This window comes from Vicia villosa, unplaced genomic scaffold, assembly GCF_029867415.1.
Source record: "Vicia villosa cultivar HV-30 ecotype Madison, WI unplaced genomic scaffold, Vvil1.0 ctg.000011F_1_1, whole genome shotgun sequence".
Classification (NCBI taxonomy): domain Eukaryota; kingdom Viridiplantae; phylum Streptophyta; class Magnoliopsida; order Fabales; family Fabaceae; genus Vicia; species Vicia villosa.
Window position 1 is genome coordinate 2,046,248 of NW_026704941.1, and position 12,832 is coordinate 2,059,079.

Below are 12,832 nucleotides of genomic sequence, written 5' to 3' on the forward strand. Positions count from 1 at the left end.
GTTTGAGATTTATAATTGGAGCCTAAATTATATATGAGCTTTTTTAGCTCGGCCCTGAAAACTCTGGTACTCATTAGGGCTACCTCGTATGGGCACCGGGTAGCTCATTTGACCCGCATAACTAAATTTTTTAGAAATAATTTTAAACTTTATCTGGTTTCACTAAAAAAAGAATTTTTCTACACACCATATGCTTTTCTAGCGCATCGTGCATAAATACATAAATGTCGTCAACTATCAGAAATGTATTTTCAGAAGCACCTTTAGTTAAGTCTTTGATGGACAAGACCCTATAAAAGAGCACGAAACTAACCGAAAATGCATTTACGAGAGGGACGCGTAGTTGTATTTTCAGAAGCACCCTAAGTACAGACCATAGTTTAGCCTAAGAAATCTCAAATGTCACGCAGAAATAAACCAAAAATGCACTTATTGGAGGGGCCCGTAAGTGCGTTTTCGATTCGTGTTAACACAAATACATGCGTTGTCTCTTTCCCTTCCTTATTTCTGAAAGTGTTTTTTAACTAGAAGGACAAAATCCAAACACAAAACCTTCTCAACCCCCCCCCATTGTACGAAAATCTCATCAGAAATCAACAAGCAACCAACAAACATCATTGTTCAAGCTTCATCAACCAACAAAAACCAGAAATTGTAAGTTATTTTTGAGCTTATTTTAGTTAATGTAATTTCACCTAGAAATTGTGTTTTAGGTTATATAATCCAAGTATTTTAGGGTTTGCAAGCTTAGAAGTAGGAGGAATAAACATTTTAGTATGGTTGTTTTTACAATCAATGACCTTTTTTTTAAGGTCTAAGTGGTCGAGCTTCGCCATTGACGAAGCAGGAAAGTTACAGGTCGTACAGGAGATACATATCCGATTTTAGTTTGTCTGCATTTTCTCCATTTTTTTAACATGAGTCTTGTTGGTAACGTTTTTTTTCCTACTTCTACAAGAGTTATGGCTGAAATACCGTATAGGTTGAGACACGAAAGACTTGCACAACATGCTTCGGTTCGAAAGGAAAAGTGTCAGGCATCTCAGGCTCCTTCTACCTCTAGACAGGTTGTGACGGATGCGGCTACAGGTTCTAGTGTTCACGTTTCTCTGCATACTTCATTGTCCTCCCGCAGCATACGAAGTTCTCCAGTTCATCCCTCCTCGCCTTCATCTTTTCGTAGACGCACTGCATCACCTTTGGTATTTGAGGTAGGAGACATCACACTCCCATTCGACACCTGAGGCCACACAGTCGATGCTTGATGCATCCCAGCCTTAGTTTCAGCCACAACCTCTATCATAGCCTCAGCCTCAGCCACAACCTGCATCCCAGCCTCATTCATTGGAGGCACCTGAGGCCCGTGGAGATGAGGTTGCACCTACGGAACCTCGAGGTTTTGGAGGAGGTCCTTCTAATTTATCACGACTGTCTCTATACCCGGACCATGCTGCCAGACATATCTGGGACAAAGAGGTAAATATTGTATTTAAATATTAATTTTTATAGTGTTTATTTTATTACTAAATTTTGTTTGGCTGAATCAATTTTGTTAAACCATGTATGCACGAACGTGCTACGCTAAAGATCATTAGTCATGAACGAAAGATCACTCGCCTGGTAGCTCCCCCTAAGCCATGGTTTTAGGAGCTCTTGCTACTTTCAGGGTTGAAAGAGTTGACCCTATGTGGATATACTACTGTTAATCATGGTATGATTAACACTTTTGTTGGAAGATAGCATCATGAGACATCATTGTTCCATCTACCACATGGTGAGATGACGATCACACTGGACGATGTCACGTGTCTGTTGCATCTTCCGATAAGAGGGAGGGTTTTAGACCATGAGAGGTATGGCAAAGAGGAGGAACTTGAATTGTTGGTAGAGTATGTAGGAGTTACCCCAAAGAGTGCTATGGAGGATAAGGACTTCAGTCGTGGTGCTCATGTCAGATTTAGCTATTTTCCGAAGGTGTTCACACAAGAGCTATTGCGTACACACCAAGCTGATGGTGATCCCAAGAAGATAACCTAGCACAGAGTGTATGCTATGATAGCATACATGTTGTATCTGGTTGGCATTGTCATTTTATGGATACGAGTATTACTTACACTAATGTCATATACAAGCAGTACTTTGACGACTTTGAGCGGATCCATGAGTGGAATTGGGGGACCGCTTGTTTGGTGTACTTGTACCATCATTTGTCTGAAGGTTGTAAGTGGAGGACGAAGCAGATGACCGACAACATCACACTTTTGACGGTAACATTTCTTGGTCTTATATTGTATGTGTGTCATTTTGTAAATTATTTCTCTGTCGTTACTAACTAATGATTCTTGTTTTTTCAGGCCTGGATCCTACAACACTTCCCTCGCATATCTAGTTGGTCTTTTGATCCTGCTTATATCAAAGAGAAGTCGTGTGTCGCTGCATCGATCCGCTTCGAGGGAAGCAGGCGACAGAGCCGTTCCAGCCTTCCAAGTGTATATTGACCGGTTGGTGTTTGATGATATACACTTTCAGGCATACGTCGACCACCACGTGACGATTCCATTTGACAATGTTGTGTTGTACTCGTGATGGTTGTCTTGCGGGTCGGGCAAGATGACTGCTCATATGCCTGAGCGCGTCATACGTCAATTTTGATACATGTAGTACATTCACTGGGATCCTGTTGTGTTTGTTCCTCCCTTAGTGAAACGCAGGGATATAAATGCCTTGTTTGATGATTATGTTAATCATTTGATACCAGATAAGCCCGAAGTACCTTAGCACCAGACGATTGGAGCTACGTGGATAGTTACATATTATGGTTCTTCAGAGTGTCCCATCCATATCTGGTATAGGATGCTCCAAGATACCCACCTAGGCTAGCTCATCAGGAGATTCAAGATATGGAGCAGGCCAGGGCCGATCATGCTCATGATGTGTTGCCTAAATGTCGTCGTATCATGGATATTGGACAGACAAGTATTGATAGAGGACTGTTTACTGATGGCTCAGAGGTTAGGGGTGTTCTATATGCCATCATAGCAGAGGCTCGGGAGGCTCTACAGTACAGGAGGCAACAGAGGAACGTCGGGAGGGTCACGAGTCAACTCAGAGTCTTCCATACACAGTAGTCTTTACATTTGTATATCTTGTATTGTATTTTGGTTTGGATAATATTTTGTTTATCGACTTTGAATTGTATTTGGATAATATTTAGGTTAGCGGCTTTATCGGTAGGAATTATAGTTTTCAACATTTGAAACGATAGAAATTATTTTCTGCTACTGTCTGTGTAACACCCAACTTCCCTTTATTATTTGTTTAATAAAATCAGAGAGATAAAACGGAAATAAAGCAAGTAGGATGCCACATCCCATAATCTCAAACCGTAGAAGTTAATTTTTCTCATAAAATACTCTTTGAAATTAAGCAGCGGAATACAAAACAAAAATCGAATCATGGCACTAAGGCCTGGAATCACAAATAAAAATCCACTCTCGGTGGTCCAATATCTTATTTAAAACATGATACGTAACAAATGGTTTATTAATTAAAAAAATATAAAATAAAATCCCCATCATCCTAGTGTTACGTATTAGAGCGATTCCTACGACTTGATCCAAAGACAACACAAAGCTCCAGGAACTACTCAGGTACCTGGTCATTTGTACTCCCATAAGAAGTACAGACACAACAACAGAAAAGGGGTGAGAATTACGTTCAAATAAACAGTGGTGAATATCACATGCTAAGGAGTAGTTATTCACACACCAAACATCAATACATAATCACATGCACACATATAGACGCGTTTCATATAATCATCATCAAGCACTCCCACTGTGCATTAATCACATGTTCAATTATGAATGCAAAGTGATCACATTATCACGACTCAATGCATGCGGTACCAACACAACTAATACGGTTCATTTATTATGAACCCGATTCCCGTCGGAATCCGGATAAGCCATCAGCGTTCCACTGAACTACAACTTATCTCCACTCGACTCTGCCCTGAGAGTCCAGACAAGACTAGGCAGCCGTCATGGGTTCCCACTTAGACTCATCTCCACCTGACATGACACAATGATGCATGACATACCACATATGCACAATTCATCTCAATACTATAGACAATACAATCCTCATTGATCACACGTGAGCCACATACTCACCACGTTCCACTCTTGGGAACCCTTGCATTAAACCAAACATATTCACATAATACAATATATCATAGTCACAATCTACAACCAACGGTCCACCAATCATAGTTCACAGTTTAATCACGAGAACTCGCCCGATTATCCTCACCTTATCCCATCCTAATTAACCTATTAATTTATTTATTTATTTATTTACACTCTCAGAAGTCGTTACGGATTACACTGCACCACAAAATCCGGAAAGAATCGCAAAACTGCAAAAACTATGCACAACATGCCAATACGTGTATGCCCTACCTGATACGCGTACAACCCCTTTCCTCGTCATCTCATACGCGTACGACCAGAAGGGGATTTCCCTTCAAAAACCTAGCCCCAGGCCAATACACGTATAAGCCTCCTTTCGCGTATGGCCTCCTTCTCATACGCGTATCACCAGAAGGGCGTTTTCCTTCAAGACCTCCAGCAAAGGCCCATACGCGTATCACCCCCCAGTACGCGTATCGCCAGACGCAGTTTTTGCCTTTGGGGACAGGGCCACATATCAAACGCGTACGGCCTCCCTGGGACGTCCCCCATACCCCATACGCGTATGACCAGCGTCAAAACCCAGAAACTCAGTTTTTTTCATATCGGTACGATTTTTCTCTCCATTCCTCACTTCTACACTTCTTTAATCAGTCCCTAGTTGATTCCAATTCACTTCTCTTCATCTTACACTCATACTACTTGTTTTTTAAGATCGTGAGGTAGCAATGTCAAGATTGTCTTGCAAGGGGTCGGGCTGTTACAGTCTGCATACATTTCAAAAATACATTTTCGGTTTTCTCCCGCAATTATATTTTTGAGATTAAATGAAGTTTATAACAAAAAAAATCTCAAAAATATACTTCAGCGACAAATTTAAATTTTCATAGTTATTTTCATTGACATAGGGTGTTTAAGGCTGAATGATCTATTTTAATAACTTTAGAACCGATCGATGGAACTGAGAACTAGGCATGGCAACGGGGCGGGTCGGGGACGATTTTTACCTCCCCAAACCCAAACCCGAATCCCCAATCAATCCCCGTTACCCGCCCCAAACCCAAACGGGGATGGGGAATTAAAACTCAAACCCGTCCTTGACGGGTTCGGGTTAGGTTCGAGTATCCCTGCCCCGCCACCATCTATTTCGTAAAATCAATTTTTTTAATAAAAATATTTACTTTTTCAAAAATCAAATTACGTTATAAATAAAAAAATAAAACAATCTCAAAAAAATTCATACATATATTTCTAATATTTAAAATAATAAATACAAATCAAATTATTAAAACATTAGCCACATATTTAATAATATAAATTATGAAATATAAATAATAATGTACATATTGAAATAAACGGGGCGGGTTCAGGGACGAGTTCGGGGTGGGTACTAGTGTCCACATTACCCGACCCATTCCCATGTTTTCTAATCGGGGAAAACCCAAACCCGAACCCGAACCCAGTCAAAACGGGTTTTTCTCGTCAACTTCGGGACAGGTTCGGGTGGGTACCCGTGAGTATGGATTTTATTGCCATGTCTAACTGAGAACTAATTCTCAAAGAGATCACCAATCCAATTTAATTATTAAACCAAATAAATGATTTAATCAGCAGAAATCAGACAGAAGGGGCCGGAATCAATAAAATTTATAGCGTTTATAAAAATTGAAAGTTAAATACGTACTTGATTTATTTCTAAGTCAAACCGAGGTGTTTTGTCATTATTTTTTTTTAAATACTACTCCCTCCGTTTTTTATTATAAGTCGTTTTAGACTTTTCACACAGATTAAGAAAAATAATAATTGTTGTATGAAAATGAGAAATTATGAAGGTTCTTACAAAATTATCCTTCATTAATAACATGTGGAAGATAAATTTATATAATTGAAAGGAGAGAGAATAATAAATATTTAAGGATATAATAGGAAAAACAGCATTAATTATTCATTAGAATTGTAAAACGACTTATATTTAAATACAAAATATTTTTCCAAAACGACTTATAATAAAAAACGGAGGGAGTAAAATTAAAAAAAAGCAGAAACCCCGTGCATGTAAGTTGAGAGGAGACTGAGTCTGAGATTGAGACAGCTTATCACCGTTTCTGCCTCTTCGCCGCGCCGCATCGCCGTCTGCCGTTCCCGTTGGCCACTTGGCTCTTTGCCGGAATCGAATCGGTAAGTGTCTTTCTTCCCCTCAAATCTCATATCTTAGATTATCATCAATGTTTAACTTTGTTGATCTGAATGAGAACAGAATTCAGTGAAAGAGAATCATGGTTGAAATTTGTTATAGATTAGTCACTCATGGATCCTTTATGAATATCTTGTTAGCAGATTAATTTTAGGGTTTATGAATAGCTTTGTTGATTGTAACTAACCTAGTGCAGTAGATAGAAATCAAATAACTAGAAGTGGCTAACCCTAAATTGTACCTCCGATACCGCGTTCGACATCCCCTTTCTAGAAGCTTCGTTTATGTTGTGTACAGTGTATGTTTGTCTCGCCTCTGCTCTCATACCTTGTTAAGTTATCGCTTTCTTTTTAAATTTCAGTAGCTTACATGTATATTTAACCCCGAATTTTCGATGAGTAATGAGATTATTCTTTGTAAACATGTCTGAAAAATGCTCAGAGGTTGAATGTGCATTTGTAAATTATATTCATTTCCATAAACTATGTCCAGAGACTCTAATGCTGTGTTCATTTTTCTGTCCATGTTGTGTGAAAAAATTTGAGCCCTTAACAGGATAATTTGATCCTTTTTTAGACATTAGTCAAGGCTCAAAAAATTCAAAGCATTTTTAATTGATATAATAGGGTTATAAAATCCTTTAACAGCAGTGTTGTAAAAACTGGACCGGACCGGCCGGCCGGACCGGTTGAACCGGACCAGTAACCGGTGTGGTTCAATAGCTCGATCGGAAATGTCGTCATACCAGTGAAAAACGGTAAAAACCGGGTTGGACCGGGAAAAACCGGAAAACTGGTGGTCTCCGTAAATCGGCGGTTCCAATGCATAATTTTAAAAAAAAAAAATTTTTTAATCAAAACAATGTCGTTTTGAGCTTTAGAAATTAAAAAAAAAAAACCTTGTTTTGTTGTTTCAATTCTAATCCAACCTAGGGGAAATAGATACGCAGAAGAAAGACATAGCAGACACTCAACCTAGGTGAAAGAAACAGAAGCTTCGCCCACCACCGCGCCACCGCCTTGCTTCCCGCTGCAACACTGTCATTTTTCAGGTTCAATACTCCCTCTTTTTCCATTCTTCTTTGATCTATATTCTGATGTGTTAAAGATTAGGTTAGTTCAAGATAAAAATTGTTGAAATTAGGGTTAGTTTAATTTAGGGCAAGATAAAAGTTGTTGAACCAGCAAAATGATTTTTTCTGGGTGTACTCAAGTGATTTTCACTTTTAGGGTGATTTTTTCTGGGTGTGTAGTCAACATATTGAGGGAAAGGAAAAAAAAAACTATATTTTTTTCATTTTTACTCAACTGATTTCGAATTAACAAGCTAATAATGCCTCTTTGATGTAGTGTATCATTTGCAAGTATCTCAAATATATAAAGCATAAAAAAAGTCTATACTGAGTCATGTGAATAAATATATAAAACATAAAAAAATCTATACTGAGTCATGTGAATTTGAAAAGGTAAAGATGGTTTTTGGCCAAGGATACATCATATTGACTTCCAACGTTTCATAAAGTGATAAAACCTCCGTATGTAATTTTTATGTGGTTAACAAAATGTATATAGAGAATTTCAATTTTTTTTATTATTCTTATGTTATTCTTATCAATATGTGTGAGAATAGTGTTAAATAATATGTTATATAAAAAATAAGTAAAACTGGAAGTTTTTTAATACTGAATTGGAAAAAATAGTTGATAATAATATATGTTTTTATGTGTGATACTTTATGTTTAAATTTGAATTTAATTTATGATATGATATTTTTCAAAAATTTAAGTGCTAGTTATATTTTTTTAGAAATTGAATGACCAAGTTCGACCGGTTTTATACCTATATAGTTTTGTTATAATTAAAGGTTTATTAAACCGAGTTATCCGGTTTGGTCGGTTCGACCAATGAACCAGTGGTTCGACCGATGAACCAATGAACCAGTACCCTCTCCGGTTTGATGACCGGTCCGGTTTTTAAAACATTGTTTAACAGGCTCAAATATTCGATTATGTCTGGAAAAATGATTTTGCATAGTCTTCACGCAATGCTTCTTGCTGTTCTTAATTGGTGTCTCTGCTTGCTTTTCTTCTTTCTACATTTCTTGATAGTAGCATGTTTTGATTTTTTAGATGTTTTTTTTGTATACATTAAGATCACCTTTATTCGGATGATTTAATTAAGCTCAATTATAATTTCTGTTGCATTAGATTAATAATGAATGTAGGTAGTTGGTTGATTTTAGAAAATATGTGCTTTTACTATTGTTTCAACTTGATTGTTAGCTATGTCAAGAAGCTTTCAACCTAGGTTTTCAACTGTTGTCAGTGTCACTGTCTATCTTGCAGAAAATCACCCATTACAAATTGATGCAGGCGCAGTAGCTAGCGGCCATAATGCTAAGATATCCGTATACTGAGACTGCAATCGTGATTGTAATCCATTTGAAAATCACACTTTCAATACTCTATGAATAGCTAAACAACAACACTCATGGCTCACCAATGGTTTCCAAATGTCACAGCATACACGACCAGTTATCCAAGAATACCATATCCAAAATTGGTTTAAAAAATTATGAATCTGGTGTAGTCGATTTTAAAAAGTTAGTAACCATTTTTCAAAAATGAATCATTGTGTCCAAACCGGTTTTAAAAACTTAAAACTTGTTATTGAACTAGTTATGCATGTAACCGGTTTTATAACGGATTTTGTGAAAATAAAACCAATTGTATTGATTGGTTATAGTATCCGGTTATAACAAGTGGATTATAAATGGCTGTGGATTGGTTATGTGGACAATCAATCCATGAGCAAATCTAGTTTTGAACTCCATTACTTCAACAAATCAACTCTGTGTGTATGTTGCTACTCACATTTTTGTAGTTGCTAGTTTAAGTTACTGAGTTTAGGATTCACTTTTGATGCCTGCAATGCCACTTCTTGTTATGCTATTTGAATCCGTTTTGGTAGAAGAAACCCGTTATGTTATTATTCATACATGTTTACTGGTTTTGACTCCTATAAAGTGAGTACTTAGTAATGTGAGAAAAATCAAGATTAATATTTCAACACATCCATGATTTGTTAGCCACTTGCACATGATACAAAATTATCAACTACTAATTTGTTCATCAACTGTTGATATTACTCACTAAACACTTTAAAGTGAATATTGTTTCTCTCGAGTGAGGTGACATCTCCTCCTAGCTCTTCTAAAGGATAACAAGTGATTTTTCATAATTGCAGCTTTCCAATTTGGAAATCTGGTTCCAGAGGTCAAAAGACATTGTAAGAAAATTGTTATTCGGTGATCTTGACCTTGGTATTGTGGGACTCGATATAGTCAGTGAATTTGACCAGGTGAGCATATCTGTGAAATTTGTTTATTATCTTTTGGGAAAAATTCCATGAGTTTATTTCTTTTAGTTATGCAAGTAAGCTATCTCACCTTCCATCGACCATGTGCCGACTCAAAATTCATTTATTAACTGATGTTGGCTGAAATGTTTACCAGGGTGCATGATTCTTATGTTTAGTCCACTGGCAAATTTTGATTATTCTTAGTAAGGTCATATTTGAGCGAAGATAGATGTACATCATTGATCAATGTATTGCTTCTTTGTGTAGTTTTCATCTAATTTATGCACATTTTAAGTGAAAGGGTTAGTATATTGTTTAATTTTGACAAAATCTGATGTGACTCTCTTATGCAAAGAAAACGTCTGATACTAAATTGCAATGCCCATCCATATGCGACTGATTATATTATAGACTATTAGACTATTTTTCTATTCTTAACTTTTCATGTGCTATTTTTTATATTTTGTTATATTTGGATTGCATTGGGCTTGGGCATTCATATTCAAGATAAGGGAAGTGGAAGCTAGATACGTGTTTGGAGTTTTGGAGATAAGGGCAAAATTTGTTCATGTAGAAATTGGTCTCTCTGATGTGTGTGTAAAATTTATTTAAGTTCTCTTTGTTGCTCGTGTAGTAATAGGAACTAAAACAACAAAAGGTGACGTATTTGCACATTTAAACCTATTAGTTATGTAGGTCAATTGATAATTCACTGTTCTCTATTACCTGACTCGTAGCATTGAGTTCTGATGTGGGGGATTTTGAGATGTCTTACTTTATTCATCAGTCAATGTAGGCATAAGCTGTATATTATTGCAACGCTTGTAACCTGCTACGGTTAAATTTATTTGCATAGGGTATTCAAGTTTATTGTGAACTTTTTTTAGTATGTAATATTAGGCAATGGGAAGAGTATAACACTGACTGGGGATTGGTGTGTGGTGCATGATTTTCCCATATGGTCACCAATTAGGAAATCTCATTGTTGAATTTTGTGGGGGAAGGGTCATGTAGAATTCTGGCAGGATTGTATGGAATGCTTGATACTGATCTAAACCTCTTGGGGTCAATATTATTTTGAGGTGAAGATATAATGGATTTAAATTAAACTGCTGCAAATTAAAATACTGTAAATGTTTCTAATTGTTTTATCCACATTCAAGATAAAAGAAGTGGAAGCTAGATATGTGTTTGGAATTTTGATTCTGCTGCTAGATGTGTTTGGAATTGTCATAGTCAGTCATAGATGGCTTAAAATAATGATTATTTTTACTACATTGTGCACATTTCCTCTTTTTCATGCTCAAAAAATTTAGATGGACAGGTTTAATGATTCTCTATTATAATTCTTTTAACACTTTAATTTATACTCTGATATTTTCTCTTGTAAGGAATGAATCGTTTGCAAGAATCTGGTTTGCCTCAACGGAAACGACAAAAGGTGTCTGAGCCGGTGTTGACAGATGAAGAGCGTTTACTCTTTAACCTCATTCGTAGCAGGGAAAACATAGGGATATGGACTGGTGACATGAAAAGAGAAACAAATCTTCCTACTACTGTGGTCAATAAATCCCTGAAGACACTTATAGCCAAGAATATGATAAAGGAAGTTACTACTATTCAAAACAAAGGTAGAAAACACTACATGGCAAAAGAGTTTATGCCTTCCGAGGAAATCACTGGTGGTCATTTTTATAGTGATGGGAAACTTGATATCGATTATATAAACAGTTTAAAAGATGTGTGCTTGAAATGCATTTTCATGCAGAAAATTTCCACATGTGATGGATGTGTGGAGTGGATTAAAAGGATTGGAGTCTTTAATACTGAAGTCACAACAAAACAAATGGAAGAGATTTTGCAAACTTTGGTTTTGGATGATGAGATCACGCAGATGATAAGTACTGGACTTGGGGAATTTTCATCTATTCCTGTTGGCAAAACTTGTTACATGAGCAAAAGCAAAGGAGGAGTTAGAGGGGAAAAGAAGACTGCTGACTTGACTTCCATTCCATGTTTTTCTTGTCAAAGAATGAGCTTTTGTTCACCAGATGGCACTATCTCTCCAGCAACATGTGTCTATTATCAGAAATGGTTAGATTTCTGAAATGACTGGATTACTAGTTTGTTTTTTTATGACTCTCCAAGTTTTGACTCTCATACAACACTTATTGTAGTTTTTTTGTTCTCTTTTTAGCTTTATTGCTCAATATATCTAAGTTCCTTCCACATTAAAATAGTTGACTCAGCTGGTTTAAAAGTTCTGCAAAATGTTTTGCACAGTTAGAAAAAATTTCGGTTGGTTGTCATCGTTAACATTTTATAAGAATCACTCCTATTTGGTGAATCCATTTGTGTTTTGCTTATGCACATTCAACATGCCGGTCAAGTTTATTGAAATGTATGTTGCAAATAATTTTTTTCTGTTTTTTTTTTTGGTTGTTTCTTAAGAATCATACACTGGAATGTTATATTTTGGTGTACTTTTTTTCGAATTAAATTATGTGATTCCTAGTCCTGTATAAATGGTTTGAGGTTGTGACCTGCTTAACTATTTTGGTATATTTTGGTGTATTTTTTTTCGAAATATCTTAATTGAATCATTATTGTCTCCAACTTCCAAGGTCCTGTATAAATGGTTTGAGGTTGTGACCTGCTTAACTATTGCTTAGTAAATTTGGTATTTAGTATTTTCAATATGATAAAAAAGTTTTGTTGGATCGATTGTTGCAGTTGATTTTTTTTTCTACAATTTATCCGAACTTTGTCTAAACCAAAGTATAATAGTAACTTAATTCAAAACAAGATGCCTCTGCAGGATTTTTCAATATGTCTTTTCTTACAGACTTCAATAAGTCTATGTATTATAATAATTTGTTTGTGTGGCTTGATAGTATTCAATATAAAAGATTTGCATTCAGTAAATTACTATTTTTCGTTGTAGGCACTGACTTTACGTATAGATGTTAAAACATTTTTCACGTTTTCGGAATTTTCTTTTTAAGAAATGGTTGGAATAGCACATTGTTGCCAGTTTTTATGGGCAGGTGAGTAATGAATATGTGTGAGGACTTGTATAGGATTGG

General features: G+C 36.3%; 1 protein-coding gene across 6 annotated transcripts; it reads left to right on the forward strand.

Moving 5' to 3' along the window:
- The first annotated feature begins 6,241 nt into the window (after nucleotides 1–6,241).
- LOC131621887 (uncharacterized) lies at nucleotides 6,242–11,983 on the forward strand. 6 transcript variants are annotated; one of them, XM_058892940.1, is made up of 4 exons: nucleotides 6,260–6,371; nucleotides 7,329–7,438; nucleotides 9,633–9,746; nucleotides 11,138–11,983. In XM_058892940.1, the coding sequence occupies exon 4, from the start codon at nucleotides 11,140–11,142 to the stop codon at nucleotides 11,851–11,853; it is 714 nt and encodes a 237-aa protein (XP_058748923.1). In that variant the 5' UTR covers nucleotides 6,260–6,371; nucleotides 7,329–7,438; nucleotides 9,633–9,746; nucleotides 11,138–11,139; the 3' UTR covers nucleotides 11,854–11,983. The 6 variants fall into 6 exon arrangements, with proteins under 6 accessions (XP_058748924.1, XP_058748927.1, XP_058748923.1 ...); XM_058892941.1 differs by lacking the exon at nucleotides 7,329–7,438 and having other exon boundaries at nucleotides 6,242–6,371; XM_058892944.1 differs by lacking the exon at nucleotides 9,633–9,746 and having other exon boundaries at nucleotides 6,256–6,371.
- The last annotated feature ends 849 nt before the right edge of the window (nucleotides 11,984–12,832 follow it).

What these genes read in the sequence shown, in the direction of transcription:
- LOC131621887 (XM_058892941.1), top strand. Translation starts at nt 11,140, where the DNA reads ATGAATCGTTTGCAAGAATCTGGTTTGCCTCAACGGAAACGACAAAAG.